Genomic DNA, 22,284 nt, shown 5'->3' with positions numbered 1-22,284 from the left:
TTGGAAGATGATATTGGGAGGTCAGACTGACACTTTGGGTCCCGCAGCAAGGGCCCAACCAGACCCTTCCGGCTTCTATGGATCAGCCCAACCTGTCATGTGACAATGGCTCACTTTAGCAGAGCTCACTTTAGGAGTCACCAGACTCCTAATACAAGACTTGCTTCCCAATACCTCTGACAGAGGCTGTTCTGTTGTGCCCAAATTCCGAGACCCCCCAAAGACGACCACCAGAGTCCAGAGTCAAAGCCAAACAGCAAGGGTTGTTTATTACGAGTTCGAACCGGGACCTCCGTGCACTCCTTGCCAGTGATGCTAAGAGGTCCTGAGCTCAGGATTACAGCACTTTTTATACACTATTTGGGGAGGCAGGGACTTAGCATACAACATAGTATCTCATAACAAATCACTACATACCGTGGGAAAATCAAACAGCAACTCTAATATGACTGGTGCGCTACAGAGCGGGAAAAAGCTGAGAATAGATTATTGGTTAGATCAAAGGGCTGTCATTCTTTAAACTGCTTAGTTGGTGCTGCTAGGGTACGTGCCCCCTCAGGATTGGCGGGGTCTCCCTGTCAAGCAGTGGGGAGCCAGATGGTTATTATCTCCCGTACCCAAAGCTGGGTGGGGGGTCCGGGGGCAGTCACTTTGTCACGTCCAATTCCGGGTGGGGGTTTCTCTGGCGCCAGATGGCTGTTATCTCTCGGCCCAGAGCCGGGTGGGGGTCCAGGAGTGGCCACTCTGCTAGGTTCGATTCTGGTCGGGGGTTGTGTGGTTACAGAGTGCCTATAGAAAGTTTGCTGGTAATTTTCCATCTCCTCATGGGTTAGCATGGAAGGTACAGAAGCAGAAATAGCGGTTATGGTTATAATTTAGGCATCTCAGTTCCATGCCCAGGCAGAATCTGTCCTTAAACAGCAAGCGCCATTGAGAAATGCCCACAGGAGGACTCAAATACTTAGACTCCATTTGGTGAGGAAGCAAGACATGAGTGTTGATTGCCTAGCCTCAAGGCTTGCTGCAGTTGGTGGCCTATGAAGAAACTCCTCTCCTCGGAAGCCAATTAAAGGCAGTATAAAGGTGATCTGCAAGCTGAGAAGCCTTAGCCTTACATTAGTTTAGAAGCTATCCTGCCAAAACTTTAAGTAGAATAGCAAATCCAATTAGATTTCCAGAAACAGTTTCTCTTTAAAGTCTTTACCCCCTACATACCTAAGCAAAACCAAACACCCTATAAAGAAAAGTGTAATAGCAAGAGGAGACTAGGAGGAAAGTAAGAGGTGATGTTAAGCCCGTTTCAAAAAGGAGGACATGATTAACAGTAGCAAACGCTGAAGAGAGGTCAACTAGGGTGATGTCTGCATGTCTCTTGGATCTGAGAAGGTAGAGGTCAATTTTGGTAGTAATAAGGTGATAATTTCAGAAGCTAGGAAAGAGAGTATGCTTGTGGTCTTCAAACATTTTTGCTGGTGTACCACCTATAATAATGTCAAAAACCCATTACCTCCATTTTAGAGATGACATATAAAAGTTTTGTTAATAACCGAATAGTTGCAAAGAATATAACTTTATTAGAAATCCTGATATTTGAAAATAAAATTAATACATCTTTAAAAAAATATTCTCAATGGAATATAAATACCAGAGTAATAAGAAACCTATAATCATCCATTAAAAAATATACAAACTACCCTCCAAAAATGTACCAACAGCATAGGAAAGTGTTCTTTCTCCAATATGCTGACACTGAATATTAAAATTTTCAAAGATTTTGCCAATCTGATAGGTGATCTGTTTTCTTTTGCATTTGCCTGATGAGTAATAAAGCTACATACAATTTAAAATGTTTATTGGCTACTTTTGTTTCTTCAGTGTAATATCTATCCATATATTTTTTTCTATCTACCCATATATTTTGCGCACTGTTCTATTAAGTTGTCTTTTTTCCTACCAATTGTAGGATTCTTTGTATATTAGGAATGTATATCTTTTTTATTATGTAGGTTGCAAATATTTTCTTAGTGATTTGTTTTAAATTTTTATTTATGAAGGCAACATTTTATTATTATTATTTTTAAGTATTTAAGTAATCTCTACAACCAGTGTGAGGCCCAACTAATGACGCTGGAATCAGGAATTGCCCAGTCCTCTGACTGAGGCAGGCATCCCTGAAGGCAACACTTTAAATGGGAAGTTCTCTGATGCCTGGGTGGCTCAGTAAATTAAGGGTCTGTCTTTGGCTCAGGTCAGGATCTCAAGGTCCTGGGATTAAGTCCCACACTGGGCTCTCTGCTCAGTGGGGGGTTGGCTTCTCCCGCTCCTTCTCCCTTTGTGCACTCTCCCTCTTCTTCTCCTCTCTCAAATAAATAAATAAAATGTTAAAAAAAAAAAAAAGTGGGAAGTTCTCTAACTTCAACTTTGCCTAGATTTTAACTTTCTTGGTAATGTAGGGTTGACTCTGGTGATCTTCACTTCTTGACTTAAAAGGTCAGCCTGAAATGGAGGCTCATTTTAAAAAGCTTGCTGGAGGGGTGCCTAGGTGGCTCAGTGGGTTAAGCCTCTGCCTTCGGCTCAGGTCATGATCTCAGGGTCCTGGGATCGAGCCATGGGGCTCTCTGCTCAGCGGGGAAACTGCTTCCCCTCTCTGCCTGCCTCTCTGCCTACTTGTGATCTCTCTCTGTCAAATAAATAAATAAAATCTTAAAAAAAAAAAAGGGCTTGCTGGAGGAAAGGTGGGAAGCAGTGAGCCATTCGGAAGACAACTAAATTACCCTTTTATATATAGATACAATACTGTATATACTGCTGTTGCTCTAGATGTATATATTGTACCTACTGCTCTAAAAAAAAAAGAAGGCTTGCAGTGTTCAGGTGAATCTAGAAGATAATTGGATCTTACAACAATTATGCCAATCAGAATATTTAACATACAAAGATGCAAACAATAGGGCAGAATATATATTTTGAAATTTTAATATGGAAGAACCAAGAACATGTAACAAATGTATTTTATTTAATGAGTGAGCAAATCTAAATCATTTTGTTACTAGATTTTCATCAAAAACAAAGGAATGTGGCACAGAATATTATCCTTTCCTTCAAAAAAACCTCAGACGAGTTTGTCCATCAGCTCTACCAGGGACTTTTTCATACACCAGACGCCGTTTTTTGAATTGTGGTAGTTGTGAGCACATGAAATCTGTTAAAAGGAGAAAAAGGAAAACCATTTTATTTCTGACAGTAATAAAGTATAGCTATTTTTCTCGCTATTCTGATGCATCCTATCTCTTCATCTATCTACAAAGTGTTACAATTTCCAAACTGAGCTAAAATGACTATAAAAAATTACATTTTTATCAGAAATGCATCTGTAGGGGTGCCTGAGTGGCTCAGTGGATTAAGCCTCTGCCTTGGCTCAGGTCATGATCTCAGGGTCCTCGGATCAAGCCTCACACCCAGCTCTCTGTTCAACGGGGGGCCTGCTTCCTCCTCTCTGCCTGCCTCTCTGCCTACTTGTGATCTCTGTCAAATAAATAAATAAAATCTTAAAAAAAAATGCACCTGTATCTAATAGCCCAATACTAATTAGTATCATGTACACATATTTGTATGCTCATACTTTGCACAAATAATTCAATCTCCCTGGATTTAAGACCCTTTCATTTTAGTTTTCCCTCATTAATTGCCTCCTATCTGTAATGTTGTAGAATTTATCCTGAGCTCTGATATATGATAGGTGGTGATCATGTATGGACTCACCTTCTATGACTGTATTATATATGACACTTTAGCCTGAAATATCCCAGATTTGGATTCTTATAGAGGTTAATTAATTAAATCAGTTAAAAAGGAGGCTAAAATATTTAAAACTATTTTAGTAATTATCCTGGGAATGTAATCTCATAATTAGAAGAGTTGGATGTCATTATAAGCAAATTTAAAAAGCAGTATAATAGGTAATTTTTATCATAGAGATCACAAATATACATCTATAAGACAGATGGAAAATTACCTTGAGATTATGTCAATGGCTTTGGATAAATTGTCTAGGCCTGAATTAATATGAATTCTAAAAGTTTATATCTTAGGGCACCTGGGTGGCTCAGTGGGTTGAGCCTCTGCTTTTGGCTCAGGTCACGATCTCAGGGTTCTGGGATCGAGTCCCGCATCGGGCTCTCTGCTCAGCAGGGAGCCTGCTTCCCTCTCTCTCTCTGCCTGCCTCTCTGCCTACTTGTGATTGATCTCTCTCTCTGTGTCAAATAAATAAATAAAATCTTTAAAAAAAAAAGTTTATATCTTAAACAGTGAAGGCTTTATACCTTATAAACAGTGTTTATACCTTAAACAGTGAAGGTAATGATGTGCTATGGGAAACCACAGTAAAAAAGTCAAAAGTTTCCATAGCGAGAATGATACTAGTATCAAAGATTCATGTAAACTGTTTGAATAAAATTATTTTATGGAAGAAGTTTGAAAGTGGAAAAAAGCAATATTTCTAAACAAAATTATTTATCTAATATATTTAAAAATATATTTATAATTAAGTTAGTGAATTAAAATATAAGTAGACATTTGACTATTCCATCCATATCCCCAAAAGCTTAAATATAAAAGTTATTAGAAATAATTTTTGAGATCTTCTCATCGAGAAAATGGGAAGATTTTCCTATACATTGGGATGACCTAAGTTCAAGAACATATAGTAATTCACATGCTTGATTTGGTTCAAGATGGGAAAAAAATGGAATTTTTAATTCAGTTCATTTATGAAGCTGGAATAAACTTCATGTCAAAAATGTGACAGTACAATTAAAGAGCACAATAGGTTAATTGCATTATGAATATAGATATGAAAGTCAAAAATAAGTATTAGTAACCATATTCAACAACAAATTGAAAGAATCACTCTTCCAAAGCCAATTAAGTTTATTATAGAATAATAAGAACGATTTAATATTAGTAGACCTATTCTAATCCTTGACTTTAATGGATGAAAGGAAAAAACATATTTGATTTTCCCCAATAGGCAAAAAATATTTGGATAAAAATATTTGGATAAATATCCAAAAAATATTTGGATAAAATTTGGAATCTATTCCTCACGGAGGTTCTTATAAAACTGGGATAGAATAGTTCCCATTAAGATCAGGAGCAAAATAGGAGTTCCTGGGTGGCTCAGTGGGTTAAAGCCTCTGTTTTTGGCTCAGGTCATGATCCCAGGGTCCTGGGATCGAGCCCTGCATTGGGCTCTCTGCTCAGCAGGGAGCCTGCTTTCTTTCCTCTCTCTCTGCCTGCCTCTCTGCCCACTTGTGATCTCTGTCTGTCAAATAAATTAAAAAAAAAAAAAAAGGAGAAGATCAGGAACAAAACAAATTATGATTATTAAATAGGATCAAATCCAAGTTTTGTGAGTCCTGGCATTTATACAGTTGATCCTTGAACAATGAGGGTGTTAGGGATGCTGTCTCTCCCTACTCAAAAATCTAAATAAAGCTTTCTTTTAAAGTAATCTCTGCATCCAACATGGGGCTCAAACTCATGATCCTGAGATCAAGAGTCACATGCTCCACCGACTGAGCCAGCAAGGCACCCCAAAATTCTATAAATAACTTTTGACTTCTCTAATACTTGAACTACTAAGAGCCTACTGTGAACTGGAAGCCTTACTGATAACACAGACAATTAACACATATTTTGTATGTTACATGTATTATATACTGTATGCTTACAAGGAAATAAGCTAGAGAAAAGAAATGTTATAAAGAAATTTAAGGAAAATATATTTATAGTACCGTATTGTATTTGTCAAAAACTCCATGTGTAAGTGGACCCACGCAGTTTAAACCTGTGTTTTTCAGGGGTCAACTGTACAGGTTGGGAGGTCCTCTTTATTTTATTTTATTCTTTACTTATTTTTTATTTATTAATATTATTTAATCCCAGTATAGTTAACATAATACAGTGTTATATTAGTTTCAGATGTACAATATAGTGATTTATCCAAACCCATATATTACTCCGTGCTCGTCATGGCAAGTGAACTCTTTAATCCCCGTCCCCTATTTCACCCATCCACCCACCTCCTCTCTGGTGACATCAGTTTGTACTCTATAGTTAAGGGTACGGTTCTTGGTTTGTCTTTTTTTTTTTCTTGTCCCTTTGTTTTGTTTCTTAAATTCCACATATGGGTGAGATCATATGGTACTTGGGGAGGTCCTCTTTTAACAAAACAAAGAATACCAGATTTTCTGGGAGTCTCTCAAGTCTCACAAAAGGGCCTCTGCAAAAAAGGAGCTTTGAAGTTTAAGCTTCTCCCCTTTTTATTTATTTTTTTCCTATCGTGGTAAGGCTACATTTATATGGCCATTAGAACTTATATATTTTGTTCTAGATGTTCAAGCCAATGTAATAAAAGACATCGAAAATAAAGGTACAAGAGGTATCTTTACCAGGAAAGAGAAAACTGTCCTTTTAAAAACTGACATGATTAGGGGCGCCTGGGTGGCTCAGTGAGTTAAAGCCTCTGCCTTCTGCTCAGGTCATGATCCCTGGGATCAAGCCCTTCATCGGGCTCTCTGCTCAGCAGGAATACTGCTTCCCTTCCTCTCTCTCTGCCTGTCTCTCTGCCTACTTGTAATCTCTGTCAAAAAAAAAAAAAAAATTGATATGATTAAATGTTCAGAAGCAGCAAATGTAAAGTAGAGCTAATAGTAGTATTTATCTGATATCTATTTAATAGTATTCTTAGAATTCAGTAATCTGTATAAAGGGCCTAGAAGGGCACCTGGCCTATAATAAGCTCTTTTTTTTTTTTTTTAAAGATTTTATTTATTTATTTGACAGACAGAGATCACAAGTAGGCAAAAGAGGCAGGCAGGGAGAGAGAGGAGGAAGCAGGCTCTCTGCGGAGCCGAGAGCCCGATGTGGGGCTCGATCCCAGTACCCTGGGATCATGACCTGAGCCGAAGGCAGAGGCTTTAACCCACTGAGCCACCCAGGCGCCCCTATAATAAGCTCTTAATAAAAGTTATCCCATTAAATATTCCTGCCCAACAAAGAAGTTAATTTTCTATTCATTGATTTCTCTGTTTAATCTTTGCTCATTTTATAGTCTTCAGCTTTACTTAGACTTGTTCTAAGGTTTTATTTTTCACTTCTTAAATTGAATGCTTACTTCATCTAAAGCTATAAGAATTTGACATATTTTGTTTGCATTTATTTTCTTAGATGTCTATAATTAGAATTTTGATTTTCTTTTTGACTCCAAAGTTTTTGAAGATTCTTTAAGTATATTATTTAAAGCAAACTTTTTTTTTTAAGTTTAGAGATGGTTCTGTCTTTTAATATTACATCTGTAAGGGGTACCTGGCTGGCTTATGTTGGGATGGCATGTGACTCTTGATCTTGGGATTGTGAGTTTGGGTCCCTCACTGGGTGTAGATATTGGAAAAAGAATAAATAAACTTTTTAAAAAAATGACATCTCTGAGTAGTTTTATTAACATTAGGTAGTGTTTACCTGGTAATGATTTCTTGTCTCCTGAGTTAGATGAGGAGTCCGAGTGCCTCTTCTGTCCTAAACATTTCCCAGCTCTTTGGTGGAAATAAAGACTGCTGAATTCTTTTTGATTTACATTAGGATCAGAAGCACAAAATAAATCCAAACTGGGGGCAGATGGTAATTCTTTCCAGGATGTCCTTTTAGTCCCAGCATTTGACCTTTCACATATGAAGTCTTCTAACTCATCAGATAAACATTTTTGCTGATTAGTGAATAAATTATTTTCCTGAGAGTACCATTTGTCACATGCAGTCTGCTTTGCACCATATTTTAAGTTGAATGAGTGATTCTGTTGTTCCCATACATCTTTCTTAAGGTTCCAGTGAAGAGGAGATTGGGAGCCTTCTAGTGAAAAGCTAGGGGCAGGCACTTCTTTATTTATATGTCTTTTTGCATCATGTGTTCCCTTTTTCTGGTAATTTATAAAATTAGGGGCAACTCTCTTCTGAGTGTCAATTGGTGATACTATGTTTTCATAGTTTATTTGTGTTAGATCCAAACAAAAGACATCTGACTCTGAATCATTTTGGTTTTGAAAGGAGTCATCAGCTACATTCTTTGATTCTGTATTAATCAGGAAAGGATTATGCACTATGTTAGGGTTAAAATTGGAGTCTTTCCAGTAGCTGGCCTGATTGTAAGAAGTCACAGGTGGTAAAACGCATGGCATTTCTCTTAGTTCCATAAGGGAAGAGTTACAGTTTGAAGAGCTGTTTGTGTCTCCATGCACTGCTTCTCCTGTATCTGAAAAGTGGTAATTTTCATTATGTCCTTGAAAGACAGAGTTTGAAGAGCCAGAAGCTAAACTCTGGGAGGTGAAGGTACTAGTCTGATTTCCATTTTCCTGAGGTGATGGACTTTGAGGTGAGTTTGTTATGGAAGAAGAACTAATCTTGAATAAGGAAGTGATGCTACAAAAATGCTAAAAAATTTTTTAAATTAATTAATATAATACAAATACAACATAAACATCAGTCAAGTAATATAAAAAAATACAACATAAACATTAGTCAAGTAAATATAAATAGCAATGCTTATCTATATGTAAAGAAAGCAAAATATAAATAAGTAGGGTATTATAATGATCCATGTCATAAGAACATAATTAGGCTCCATTAAAAGAAAAACTTATTGTAATTAGAAAATCCATTTTCTAATCCAATTTCTAACCCATTTTCTAATCATAATTTAATAGAGTTTTGAGTTATACAAGTTATATAAGAATACCATCTGCTTGATAAAAATTTAAAATTTTTACCAATAAGGCTAAAGTTTTCTTTACTACTATAATGAAGGGCATCAGGATTGTAAGCACATATGAATAGAGTGTGTGATCACATACTTGTGGGCACAATAACATTTCAAAATAATTTAAAGTGTGATAAACTGTACTGAATTATTCATATAGGATAGCTTGAGAATTCTATGTGAAATTTAGTTCAAGTAAATTATTTCTTTGCTACACGAAGCCCAAAACAATTAATCTTGGATACTTTCATTTTGAAAACTGTTATGGTAAGTGGAAAGGAAATAAACTCATGTAAGACTATGGAATTCAAATAACTAACCTTTAATACTTTTTCTGGAACTTCAGGTAAAAGCTCCTGAAGTTGACACAGAGTTGCTAATAATATCCAGTGCAGTGAAGGTCCTTTATTTAACATGAGCTGAGCCACCAATGGGTTAATACATGGAAAATCAAGTAAGTACATTTCTTCCTAGAAAAGAGTTTAAAGGAATAATCAGCCACTAGTCATTTGCAAATGACCCACTTTATTCTGCTCAATCTAGCATATTAAATTTTTTGTCATTGCATCTCTCCTCAATTTGAGATGTCTGGGAAATAAGTATGGCTACTAGGGAAAGGAACTTCTTTGGCAGTTAAGATTCATACGCTCTCAGAATTAAGAAAGATCTTAAAGTTCATTCATTTAAATCACTCATCCAAAAAATTTTATTACAGTTCATCTCCTTTGAATGACAATTGTTTTACCTAATGGTAGATTTTCTAATGAGAAATGTTTTAGGGGACTTTTATAACTCAAGATTTCTTTAGCTATCCCTTTGTAGGCCATATACTACTATCACTATTTGATTAAGATGAACCATATTTATGAGAAACCATGTTTATGATACTTTCAGGAAAGCCTTGCTGTGAAGAGTATAGGAAGAACTTGTGTCGACCATAACTGACCTTAATGGTCTAAAAATATGTGTTTTCAGAGAGATCTCATAAAAGTCTAGAAATATAGCAGCCATGTTTTACTATTACTGTATTTTGTTTTCTTTCTGCATTACATTGGCTTTTTGCACCCTCTTTGATTTTACCAAATGACAGACATGTGAGTAGATTAGACATGCCTTGGTGAGAGGGAACCTGCACAGACATACATACATCCATAATTATACCCATACATGCTGATAGTACTATTTTCTGTTTAGGCATATAAAAATTCTATAATTTAATAAATATGAATGTTTGATGAATGTATATGAATACATTAATATTTTATTGAATTTATTTGCTTTATAATTTTATTTTTTAAATAGGTAAAATAGTCAAATGGTTCAAAATTCAAAAGGTACTAAAAGGTGTGCAGTAAAAACTCTCATCCTAACCCATTTTCCCAGTTCTCTCTGGAGATAACTAATGTTATCATTTCTTGATATCCTTGCAGAGATGTTTTATTCATTTACAAACACGTATAAATATTAATTTCCTTTGTTTTATACAAGTGGTAGTATACAAGCTCTATGCTGCAACTTCATTTTTAATGTAATATATCTTGAAGATCATTCCATATTAGCATGTAAAAAGCTTCATTATTCTTCTTTTACATTTTCATGATTTGAATATATTTAAAAAAAGGTAACAAAGATACTAGGTTGGTATGAGAACTTGAAAATATTTATGCTTAAACAAAAGGAATTTCTAAAAATTAACTAATCAATCTTAAAAATATTTCAAAACTCTACTTTCAGTTTCAATTATGTAACTAAATTACTGACAAAATGGAAGGATGGAATTTTGCTGTACTCATATTTACTACTCTTAAGTGTTTAAATTTAGGAACTAGGAAAAGTTATCTTTTGAAAATATTAGACATTAAAGTCATTATATCACACTATAATACACTTGATTTGAAAGTTCATTATAAAAGATCTCATTAAAATACTTCTGTGAAGTTGAAAAATACCCATGATTCTAGAAAATGATCTAAATAAATGTTGTACATTATGGTTACTGCTATATATGCACATGCAAACATTAATGGACAAAAATAAGCTACCAAAAAGAGAATTCCAGTACATGTATTTATATTTGCCTTGTAAATGTCTAATTTACATAGTTAGGAAATGAACCTTAGATGGTGAAACTTCAAGCCAGGATTTATCCAACCATTCACGAGGATCTCTCTTTGAGGTCATTAAATTGTGATCAGCAATTTGCCGAATTATCAGTGCAGCCTCTTCCACTCCTGGGGCAATTATAAGCTAAAATATATTTTTTATATATTAGATTATAGGAAATTTTAGGAAGCAAAATATATAATTCAGAAATTGTTTGTAATCAGAAGAAAAAAAGCCCAGCAGATTTTAATCTTTGAATATAATTTTAGATATAATTTACCAAAATATGTGAAAGCCAGCATATTTTGTGAGGATAAGCAGTTTTCTTTCCTTCTTTAAATATGATATCCTTATAGTTTTCCAATTTTTGGAGCTAAATTTCTTCATTTCCATTTTGTATTTATTAATAAATTTATTAAAAATTTGGATGCCATTTATAATATTTACTATTTTTGTTTTTTCCAAGTTAAATCTAGCAGTTCTCAAAAATAAGAATTTAAGGGGCACCTGGGTGGCTCTGTTGGTTAGGTGTTTGCCTCCAGCTTAGGTCATGATCCTGGGATCCTGGGATCAAGTTGGGCATTGGGCTCCCTGTTCCATGGGGAGACTGCTTCTCCTTCTCGCTCTGCCAGCCGTTCCCCATGCTTGTGCTAGCTCTCTCTTTGTCAAATAAATAAATAAAATCTTAAAAAAAAAAAAGAATTGGGGCGCTTGGGTGGCTCAGTGGGTTAGGCCTCTGCCTTCGGCTGAGGTCATGATCCCAGGATCCTGGGATAGAGCCCCATGTCAGGCTCTCTGCTTAGCGGGGAGCCTGCTTCCCCCTCTCTCAGCCTGCCTCTCTGCCTACTTGTGATCTCTCTCTCTCTCTCTCTCTGTTAAATAAATAAATAAATAAATAAAATCTTTAAAAATAAATAATTTATTTTTTAAAAAGATGATTTTTCAAAATGATATTAGAAGATAAAGGATAGGGGCACCTGGGGGGCTCAGTGGGTTAAAGCCTCTGTCTTCGGCTCAGGTTATGATCTCAGGGTCCTGGGATGGAGCCCTGTATCGGGCTCTCTGCTCAGCAAGGAGCCTTCCTCCTCCTCTCTCTCTGTCTGCCTCTCTGCCTACTTGTGATCTCTCTCTGTGTAAAATAAATAAAAATCTAAAAAAAAAAGATAAAAGATATTTACAGATGAATTTGATGCTGTATTTGATGCTAATGAAAAACATTATTTTAAAAAAGATTTTATTTATTTGACAGCACAAGCAAGGGGAGTGGCAGGCAGAGGGCAAGGGAGAAGCAGGGAGTCCAATGCAGGTCTCTATCCCAGGACCCTGGGATCATGACCTGAGCCGAAGGTAGATGCTTAACCAATGGAGCCACCCAGGCACCCCAAAAAGGAAAAAGTTTTGATTTAGAATATTTTGGGAATTGTTCCATCCAATACTGGCTTATTTGATGCTAAGCTCTGTGTGTGTTAAACCTAATTCTAAAGAAAATTTCTTAATATCTCCTACTTCCTGTCTGTCACTTGTGTGTTTCCTCCATGCCTTTCTTTCGAAATGCCAGCCTTTTTCGTCTGCTTTCAGTTCCATTTTTAACTTCTTCATCTTTTAGATTCAGTTGAAGTAAAAATAGTCCATGGGTTAGCAGGCTTTTTTTTTTTTTTTTTAAAGATTTATTTATTTAATTTACAGAGAGAGGAGTTTGGGGAAGAGGGAGAGGGAGAGAGAGTCTTAAGCAGACTCTGTGCTAAGCAAAGAGCCCAACAGAGGGTTCAGTCTCAAGACCCTGAGATCATGAGTGGAGCCCAAACCAAGGGTCAGTGGCTCAACTAACTACCACCCAGGCACCCTAGTCCATGGGTTAGCAGTTTAATGTGAATAGGAAACACTGCCCTAAATAACCATATCTTAGAAATATAAACCTCCTGTCCTGTAGTGAAAATTCAAGAAACAAAGACTGTACAAACCTCATAAAATAATTATGACAATATTTTTTTTCACAAGATAACAAATAAAAAAACTGTTAGTACATAAAACTGGGGAGTATATGTATTCTAAAGAAGGATTTTCTTTAAATTATATTAAGTAGGTATAATTTTTTTTTCTTTTTTTTTTTGAGAGAGAGGGAGAGTAAGCAGTTGAGGGGAGAGGAGGAGGGGCAGAGTGAGAGGGAAAGAGAGAATCTTAAGTAGGCTCCATCTGCCGTGGACTTGGGAGCCTGACTAGGCCTCCACTCAGGCTCAATCTCATGACCCTGAGATCATGACTTGAGGTAAAATCAAGTCGCTTTCTTAACTGACTGAGTCACCCATGCACTCAAAATATGTATAGAGTGCACAGACATAAGAGTGTTTGATTCCAAATTAATTTTTTAAAAAGATTTATTTGACAGAGATCACAAGTAGGCAGAAGGGCAGGCAGAGAGAGAGGGGGAAGCAGGCTCCCCACCGAGCAGAGAGCCCGATGTGGGGCTCGATCCTAGGACCCTGGGATCATGAACTGAGTTGAATGCAGGGGCTTTAACCTACTGAGCCATCCAGGTGCCCCTCCAAATTAATTTTATTGCAGTTTTGGATATTTTAAGAAGATCTGATGCTTTTATTTAAATATAAAAAGGCACAATTTTATGGTGATGGTAATGAATAATACCTTAATTTATTAGGCAAGAATTCTGGAGTTCATGGCTAGACTTTGGGAGATTCAGGAACCTCAACAATATTTTCAAAATTTTGCATATATGTTTATCTATGCATTTTTCTGTAAAAGGAGCTAATAACAAATTTACAGAGCTTTTTGACATTAGAATAAAATACAGCACAACACTACTAGCAGTATTTTCTTTTAGCTTAAGAAAATGTAGTTAAACTTCTTAATGTTTCCTTAATGGCTAGGTCTTCAGATGCCTGAAAAAAAAAATTTTTTTTAAATCCATACTGATGTGTTCTAACAGGCCCAAAGACATATTACTAAATTTGGTAAACTAAAGCAACAATATACTCTAAAATAATTTGAGTCTAGGGAACCCCCTGTATTTTTTTATTTTTAAGATTTTATTTATTTATTTGACAAAGAGAGCAAGAGAGTACAAGCAGGCAGAGTAGTGGAGGGAGAGGGAGAAGCAGGCTCCCCCTGAGCAGGGAGCTGGATGCGGGGCTCTATCCTAGGACCCTGGGATCATGACCTGAGCAGAAAGCTGTTGCTTAACCACGTGAGCCACCCAGGCACCCCTTTAATGTGGTAATGTCATCAAGTCAGGAGAATAGGAGGCTTGAGTACTGGTGACATATTGATAATAGAACAAACTGGTATTTGTTTCTTAAATTCTATGGGAAAACTGATCTACTTTTAAGATTATTATGTATAACTTGAAAAGCTCTTGGAATAGTTTGATCCAGGTGAGAGCAGACTTTTGTTTGGAATGGATTGTGCCTGGGCATACTTCCTGTGTCATCCCTAAATGCTTTCCTTGGAACATGTCCTCTATGGGCCATGTCACTGTACCTGAACATAGTATTTCTCACTAGTATCATATAACCCATATATACAGGAATAAAATGATTCCCTTAAGTATATTTTGCAAATAACTGCTTACCATTAGCTGAAAAGAGGCTAGTTAAGTGGTGAAAGCACACTTGAATGGGTAAGGGAAATATACTTACATTTGCCATTCACTGATAACTTTTCTAAGAAATTTATTTCAATGTTTAATATGCATCACAGGGTCAAAATGATTAGGATTCTATTTCAAATAGATAATTTGTTAATTTTCTTAACAGGTTGTGCTTTGATTTAATTCAATTTAGTAGATGTTTGTTGAACATTTTTACTGGGTACAAAGTACTGTGCTGGATGCTATACATTTTTCAAACAAAAAGGTTCTTCCCTCCAGAGTGGAAGGCATATGAATGAATACATCATGCTACAATAAAGATATGAAGTGCTCTTGCGAGAACGGGAGGAGAGATTTATCTTGAGAGGGCATACTTGGGACACATTTCTTAATGGAGGTAGTGTTTGAGCTGGGCAACAAAAGATATAACTCCAAAGGCTAGCAGTAGGAGGAAGGGGGAGACAGCGTGTGATGACATGTTTGTGGACTGGCTGGCTGTGATAGTGTGGATATATTCAGGAAATAGTGAGTAGAATGATGCTAAAGGAAGAATTACTAGGGGCCAAATTATGAAGTTTGAATCCAGCTGAGTTTGATCTCTATTTTGAATGAATTAGGGAGCTACGAAATGTCTTTTGAGCAAGAAAATTTGATTTAACAACACATATTATCAAGAGTCTACTAGGGGTGCCTGGGTGGCTCAGTGGGTTAAGTCGCTGCCTTCGGCTCAGGTCATGATCTCAGGGTCCTGGGATCGAGTTCCACATCGGGCTCTCTGCTCAGCAGGGAGCCTGCTTCCCTCTCTCTCTCTCTCTGCCTGCCTCTCCATCTACTTGTGATTTCTGTCAAATAAATAAATAAAATCTTTAAAAAAAACCACGAGTCTACTAGATACTTGGTGCTGTGCTGGGTGCCAGGAACACGAAAACAAATAAACATGTTTCCTTTCTTTCAGGAGTTTACAGTTCAGGAAGTGAAATGTTCACAGCTTTATTTCAGAAATGTAATTGGTGTGAATATTATGCAACAAAGGAGGACAACTAGAAATAAGGAGATTAGTCAGGAAGTTGCTTTAAAACTCTAAAAGAGAGATGAAGGTCTGAATTTGGGGAAAAGCAGTAGGAGTAGAATGGAGACACATATTCTAGAGACACTGCAGTTACAGATTAAGTTATAGTACTGCCATAAACTAAGTTTGGGGAGAATGAGAAGTTGTGTTTTGGACATAATATTGTTTGAGGCACCTGTCGGATATTCATGTAGAGATTTCCAGTAGAATGCCAGAATATCGGTGCAGACCTTAAAAAAAGTCAAGAAATTTTTAAGGATTATACTCAGAAATGAAAGCTAAATTTGTGGGAATTTTGAATTTATTAAGGAGAGAGTTAAAGTGGTAACAGAAGAGGACTGAGCCCTGAATTTGGAGGATTATCTAAATTTCATAATGAAACATTGAAAAAGGAACCAAGAAAGGACACTGGTTAGGGATCACTACAGCAGATTAAAAAAAAGTATGTTTCTTAAATGAACATATTTGATCAATGCATATTTACTTTTATTCATATCCTGCCAAGCAGCAACTAAGAGATAAAATATGACTTTAAATTTTTTAAGGCCTTTAATATTTATTATTTTATTTTATTTATTTGAGAGAGAGAGAGCACAAGCAGGGGAAGCAGCAGAGGGAAGAGAAGCAGGCTCCCCGCTGAGCAAGGGGGCCACACACGCCTTGAACCCAGGACCCTTGGATCATGACCAGAGCCAAAGGCAGGATGCTCAACCAACTGAGCCACCCAGGTGCCCCAAGGGGCCCTTCTTCTAGAACAGAAGTTTAAATGGAAAGAATATTAACTTTTTAGTTTATTGTAATGTTTCTTTGCACTGGGCACTTGAATTTGAGTATAATTTTGGTTTATGAAAACAAACATTTAAAAAAAAGAATACCTTTACATCCAGTTCTTCTGATTTTAGCCCAAATGATACCAAAGCTGCATAAATCAGTGCTAGATGATGAAGTGTTTTTTCTGTAAGACGGTACCTAAAAAAAAATTATATTACTATACTTATACTCATTTGATATCTGATTGTTCCTATTAGAAGTTCAATTCACTTTCCATATTTCATGTTACGACAATAATGTGACTAAGGTAAAACTTTGTGGCAGACTCGGCACTCTTTTAAGATGTTTCCACCTCCATTCTTTAACAATCCAGTTGAATCTAGGGGATGCTGAGAGTGTGTTTGAGGGGAGAAGTTTAACTCATCCCCTTACTGGCTCCAGGGATGGTTATCTGACTGACCCCACCTAAAATACTCTATCTCCCTGGCTAAAGTAATAGGTTCAGATAGGAACATGTGACCAGAACCAGAATAACTAGAATCCTTCCTGGGTCTTTTCCTTGAACTGTTCGAAAAAACACCTTTTAAAATGATCATTATGTGATGTGATAGAGGTGTTAGCTAACCCTACAGTGATAATCATATTATAATACATAAATGTATCAAATCAGCATGTTGTAGACCTTAAACTTACACAATCTGGTATGTCAATAGTATCAATTAAAAGAACACTCCTTTTTCCCCCACTATGGGTATTAAGCAGATCAGATTGAGTCTTGAGCTATCTGCCTTGAGCTACTGACTTTATCTACTTTAAGTACTCTAAGCAGCAAAAAGGAAATTTATTGGTTCATATTACTAGGAAGTCCAGGAGAAGACATTATTGGATCCAGGGACTCAAACCATGTCATCAAGACAAGGTCTCCTTAACTTATTGGCTCTCCTTTCCCCTGCTGGTTTTTTTTCCTCGGGTTAGCTTTTTCCATAAGAGTGGCTGACAAGAGTGGCTTACTATGCTTAAACTGTTTGTACAAACAATGTGGTTTCTCCTGAACACCTGCTTTTCTTCTTGGGAGTCTAGAATTTTAATATGCGCTAGGCAGAGAGTGCCTACATGATCAATCCTTAGCGAAAGCCCTGGGGTTTGAGTCTCTAGTGAGTTTCCCTGGTACACAACACTGTACAAGTGTTGTCACAACTCTTTCCTGTGGAAATTAAGCATATTCTGTGTGATTCTACTAGGAGAAGATTCCTGGAAGCGTCCTTCTAGCTTCCTCTGGATTTTGTTCCATGCACTTTTCCCTTTGCTGATTTTGTTTGGTAACAGTTTACTATAATAAATCATAGTCATGAGTACAAGTAAGGCCGAGTCCAGTGAATCCTTTTACCAAATCATCAAAAATGGGGGTAGTCTTGGGGACTCCTAACACATTTTCTTAAACAAGAACTAATGGCATGAACTACGAAGGTAATTCAAGCAATTTTATTTTGTACGTTGAATTTTCCTCATTTGATCAGTTGATTAAGATATTTCTTAAACGTTTTATATATCTAAAAGTATGGAAGTGAGAAACCTAGAAGTCTGAAAATAGCTACATTTTATAATAATAGCTTATTGTAAATAAGTAACTCTTCATATCCTGAACATCAAACTATCTCAGACTTACATAACTGGGTTTTTTTCCCATGAAAATCTGGGTAAAAATAAGTGTGAATCCCTCTTTTTGGCTGTACTTCAATTATACCTCTGGAATATAGGTGACTAGCAATCTAAAAACAACCTAAACTTTTTTCCTAAACAGTTTTATCTATAAGATACTTCCAAGCTCTTGAAAAAGTTAAATGCTTCACAAGCTTTCCAAGCTTAAAATGCTATACAGCCTTTACTAATATTCAAAATGAAGATTTTTAGACCTAAATTATTATTTTTATTTTTCAATTTTGGTAGTAAGGAAAAGCAAGGTTAAATGATTTGCTAGATATTATTGTTATTAGAAAAAGAAATAAGGGGACGCCTGGGTGGCTCAGTTGGTTAAGCAGCTGCCTTCGGCTCAGGTCATGATCCCAGCGTCCTGGGATCGAGTCCCACATCGGGCTCCTTGCTCCGCGGGGAGCCTGCTTCTCCCTCTGACTTTGCCTTCCACCCTGTCTGCCTGTGCTCGTTCTCGCTCTCTCTCATAAATAAATAAAATATTAAAAAAAAAAAAGAAAAAGAAATAAGAACCAAGGTGTTTGGACTCTTAAATTTTAATTTGTACTTATGCCCCCCCATAATAATAATTGTATACAAAGAGCTTGTATATTGGAGCTGTGTACTGATTGGAAAGTCAGTAAAGGAAAAGAAATCCAAATGCAATGTCAAATAAGGAAAGATCTCTATACCTTCTCTATACCTATCTCTATACCTTCTTCTTCTATACCTTCTAACTAAATAATATATTCTTAAAGACTTTATTTATTTTTGAGAGAGAGAGAGAGAGCACAAGCAGGAGGAGGGACAGAGGGAGAGGGAGAAGTAGACTCCATGTGGAGCAGGGAGCATGACACAGGGCTTGATTGCAGGACCTCAGGATGGTGACCTGAGCCGAAGGAAGATGCTTAACCAGCTGAGCCACCCAAGGCATGGCAGAATTAATAATATTTTAAAAACCTATACTATGAGTGATGTCATATGTGTTATGAAATACTGTAGAGGTGTTAAAAAAAAAAAAGGAGACCAGTTTGCAATTTAGTAGGAAACATCCATTCATTTGATCAAGGAATATTTACCAAGTATCTACTATATGAAACAATGTGCAGTGCCATGGGGCAAGTACTCCAAAATGGTAATACAAAGCAAAATGTGATAAATGTCAAAGATGAGGAAAAGATAGAGAGCTAAGGAGACCAAAGGATGGAGAGGTCACAATTAACTATTTCTGTGCATGAGATGGGGGTATTAAAGAAAGATAGAATAGAAAAAGTGATATTTGGGGATAGGTTTTGAAAAATAGGCATGATTCACCAGATGAAATAGTTGGAGGAGATAGAGAATATTGTAGAAAGAGAGAAATATATCAGCAAAAGTAGAAGCAACAAAGGACCATATTTTTTTTAAGATTTTATTTATTTATTTGTCATAGAGAGAGAAGCGAGAGCAAGCACAGGCAGACAGAGTGGCAGACAGAGGCAGAGGGAGAAGCAGGCTCCCAGCCAAGCAAGGAGCCCGATGTGGGACTCCATCCCAGGACGCTGGGATCATGACCTGAGCCAAAGGCAGCCGCTTAACCCACTGAGCCACCCAGGCCTCCCAAAGGACCATATTTTTGAACCAATGAGCAATCCTTCTGGCTGAAATGGAAAACAGTGAAAATTAAGCCTGAAAATATAGGTCAGGATTATATTCTGAAGATTTTGAATATTAGGGTGAATAGTATGTATGCATTCAGTAGATAATAGGGAAGTCAGTGAAGGCTTCTTATCAGAGTGAAATAATAAGAGCTTGATTTTTGAAATATTAATCAAATGTATGACAGATTATGGAGAGTAACATGGAGAGCCATGAGGTGGGAAAACAGTTGGTAGTCTATGTTAACAGTCCACATAAGATCTGAACCAAGATGTTGGTAATATAAATGGAGAGAGGGGATAGATAAAAAAGAGACTAGTGGTTACATCTATAAGATATGTTTTCTAACTTAGGTGACTAAAAGAAAGGCAAGTCATAAATAGCCAAAGGGCAAAAAAGAGGAGATACTGCTTCAGAAGGGATAGAAATAATGAACTCACCCTGGAACATGTTAAGTTTGAGAGTCTATAAAATATTAGGTTGGAGATATTTAATAGAAAATTAGAGAGACATGTCAGCAATTTCAAAGAGAGACTGCAGCTGCAGATATAATAATTATAGGCGGAAAAATGCTAATTGAAGCTATGGCAATGAATAAGGTTTCTAATGGATTGAATAGAAGAAAGAAGAGAATTCAGATGTATCTGTGGAGACTGGGACAAGAGAAGAGGTAAAGACAGAGAAAGTGGTTAAAGAGAAGATCAAAACTAAAGTGTTACAGGCCTGAAGAGCTTCAGATAAGGAAGCACTGACAAGTCTTCAATACTGTAAAGCAGAGAAAGATAAAAATACTTTTGGAGGTGGAAGTGACACTGGGAGACAGATTAGTATAGATGTAGGAAAAAAGCCAGACTGCAGAGAATAAAAAAAGGAGGTGGAAGCTGTGGGTTCATAAAATTTTGAGATGAAGGAAAGAAGGGACATATAATGATAACTTGAGCCAGTGTCTTGGCATGGATTTTTTGTAATTTTTAAGTTAAGCATGTCAATGAAAGAAAGAATAGCAAGGTGCTATTTAGTTGGTAAACTTAATAAGTATTTGAGAGAAGTGATTTAAGAATGGCATTTTTTAACAGACAAGTCAGAACTAAAAAGTAATAAAAAGTGAAACACTTAAAGCAGCAACTCTTAGTGAACTAGAGGAGGCTGATTTGTACAGAATATCCCCCAGAAATATATCATCTCCAAAGTTCTGATTTGTTTTCCTTTCATTTTTTTCCCCCGATTTGTTTCCCTATGGGCACACCTCCACTTCGAAGATCCCTGACTCAATGCAAACTAGATAAGCAAGTGGAAAATTTGCATAGCTACTTTTATTCAAAGAGTAGGACCAAATAACTTAAGAAATAAAATGTGACTATGGATGAAAAAATGTTTACTTACTGTGCGTTTAATGTTTTTTTGGTATACAAGATTATCCAACAATAGCTGTACTGGAATGATAATGCCATCAGTCTCATAATGATATTGTCTGATGCCTTCTCACAGTTCAATTCTTCTAGGTCCTACCAGAAAATAAATAAAATAAAAAGATTCACTAGGTTGAATAGTTGTTATGAAATTATTATTACCATATTTCAGTAATCTAATATATATATTAAATGTAATATATATATATATATAAAACTATATTGGGGCACCCAGGTGCCCCAATCTTAGCAAACCTTAAGCAGGCTGCAAGGAGCCTAACTTGGGTTTACAATCAATTATTTTTTAATTTTTTATTTTTTACTAACATAATAATGCATTATATAATGCATTATTAGCCCCAAGGCTACAGGTCTGTGAATCACCAGGTTTACACATTTCATACAATTAATTTTTGATAGAGTGAATGATTCAGGAAGTGTCTTACTCTAACATTAAATCACGTAACTATGAACTAAAAAGTTTCGGGATGCCTGGGTGGCTCAGTCAGTTAAGCCTCTGCCTTGGGCTCAGGTCATGATCCCAGCATCCTAGGATCCAGTCTCACATCAGGCTCCTTGCTCATCAGGGAGCCTGCTTCTCTGCCTGCTTGTGCACGTACTCTCTCTTGCTCTGACAAATAAATAAATAAGATCTTTAAAAAAAAGTTAAATTAAATTAAAAGTTTCCCAAATGATATTTTGCCCTAAATAATTGGTTTTTTAAAAAGATTTTATTTATTTATTTGACAGAGAGAAATTACAAGTACACTGAGAGGCAGGCAGAGAGAGAGAGAGAGAAGGAAGCGGGCTCCCTGCTGAGCAGAGAGCCCGACGCAGGACTCGATCCCAGGACCCTGAGATCATGACCCGAGCCGAAGGCAGCGGCTTAACCCACTGAGCCACCCAGGCGCCCCTAAATAATTGTTTTTTAAAAACACTTTAGGGGCACCTGGGTAACTTACCCAGTGAAGCATCTGCCTTTGGCTCAGGTCATGATCCCAGGTCCTGGGACAGGGCCCCATATTGGGCTCCCTGCTCAGGCAGGCACCTGCTCCTCCCTCTTCCTCTGATGCGCCCCCTGCTTGTGCTCTCTCGTTCCCACCTTCTCTCTCTCAAATAAATAAAATCTTTTTAAAAAGCTTTAAATATATAAGACATAGTAACTCTTAAGAAACCCTCTAACAGAGCTT

The 22,284-nt window shown here is 36.7% G+C and overlaps 2 protein-coding genes across 4 annotated transcripts in view; one reads left to right on the top strand and one right to left on the bottom strand.

The window, feature by feature from the left end:
• GNG10 (G protein subunit gamma 10) overlaps positions 1-22,284 on the top strand; it is a 38,637-nt gene that overhangs the window by 11,073 nt on the left and 5,280 nt on the right. The window contains exons 3-4 of one of the 3 annotated variants that reach the window (XR_009406254.1): positions 8,347-8,427; positions 9,158-9,265. The exons of 1 other annotated variant lie outside the window; for it this stretch is intronic. The gene's annotated coding sequence lies outside the window, so the exon portion shown is untranslated. Of the gene's footprint in view, positions 1-8,342; positions 8,428-9,157; positions 9,266-22,284 lie in introns of all 3 variants that reach the window. One more of the 3 variants, XR_009406253.1, reaches the window with a different exon arrangement.
• Positions 2,122-22,284, bottom strand: part of SHOC1 (shortage in chiasmata 1) — a 75,376-nt gene continuing 55,213 nt past the window's right edge. Inside the window, exons 23-28 of the mRNA XM_059411067.1 lie at positions 21,069-21,190; positions 16,463-16,556; positions 10,927-11,058; positions 9,132-9,281; positions 7,522-8,485; positions 2,122-3,202 (exon numbers count right to left, since the gene is read on the bottom strand). Of these exons, the coding sequence (XP_059267050.1) occupies positions 3,102-3,202; positions 7,522-8,485; positions 9,132-9,281; positions 10,927-11,058; positions 16,463-16,556; positions 21,069-21,190 (1,563 nt within the window). The 3' untranslated portion in view covers positions 2,122-3,101. The remainder of the gene's footprint in view (positions 3,203-7,521; positions 8,486-9,131; positions 9,282-10,926; positions 11,059-16,462; positions 16,557-21,068; positions 21,191-22,284) is intronic.

This window comes from Mustela nigripes, chromosome 9 (assembly GCF_022355385.1).
Source record: "Mustela nigripes isolate SB6536 chromosome 9, MUSNIG.SB6536, whole genome shotgun sequence".
Taxonomy (NCBI): domain Eukaryota; kingdom Metazoa; phylum Chordata; class Mammalia; order Carnivora; family Mustelidae; genus Mustela; species Mustela nigripes.
Note: the sequence above shows the minus strand (reverse complement) of the source record. Positions and strands in the feature narration are given on the sequence as shown.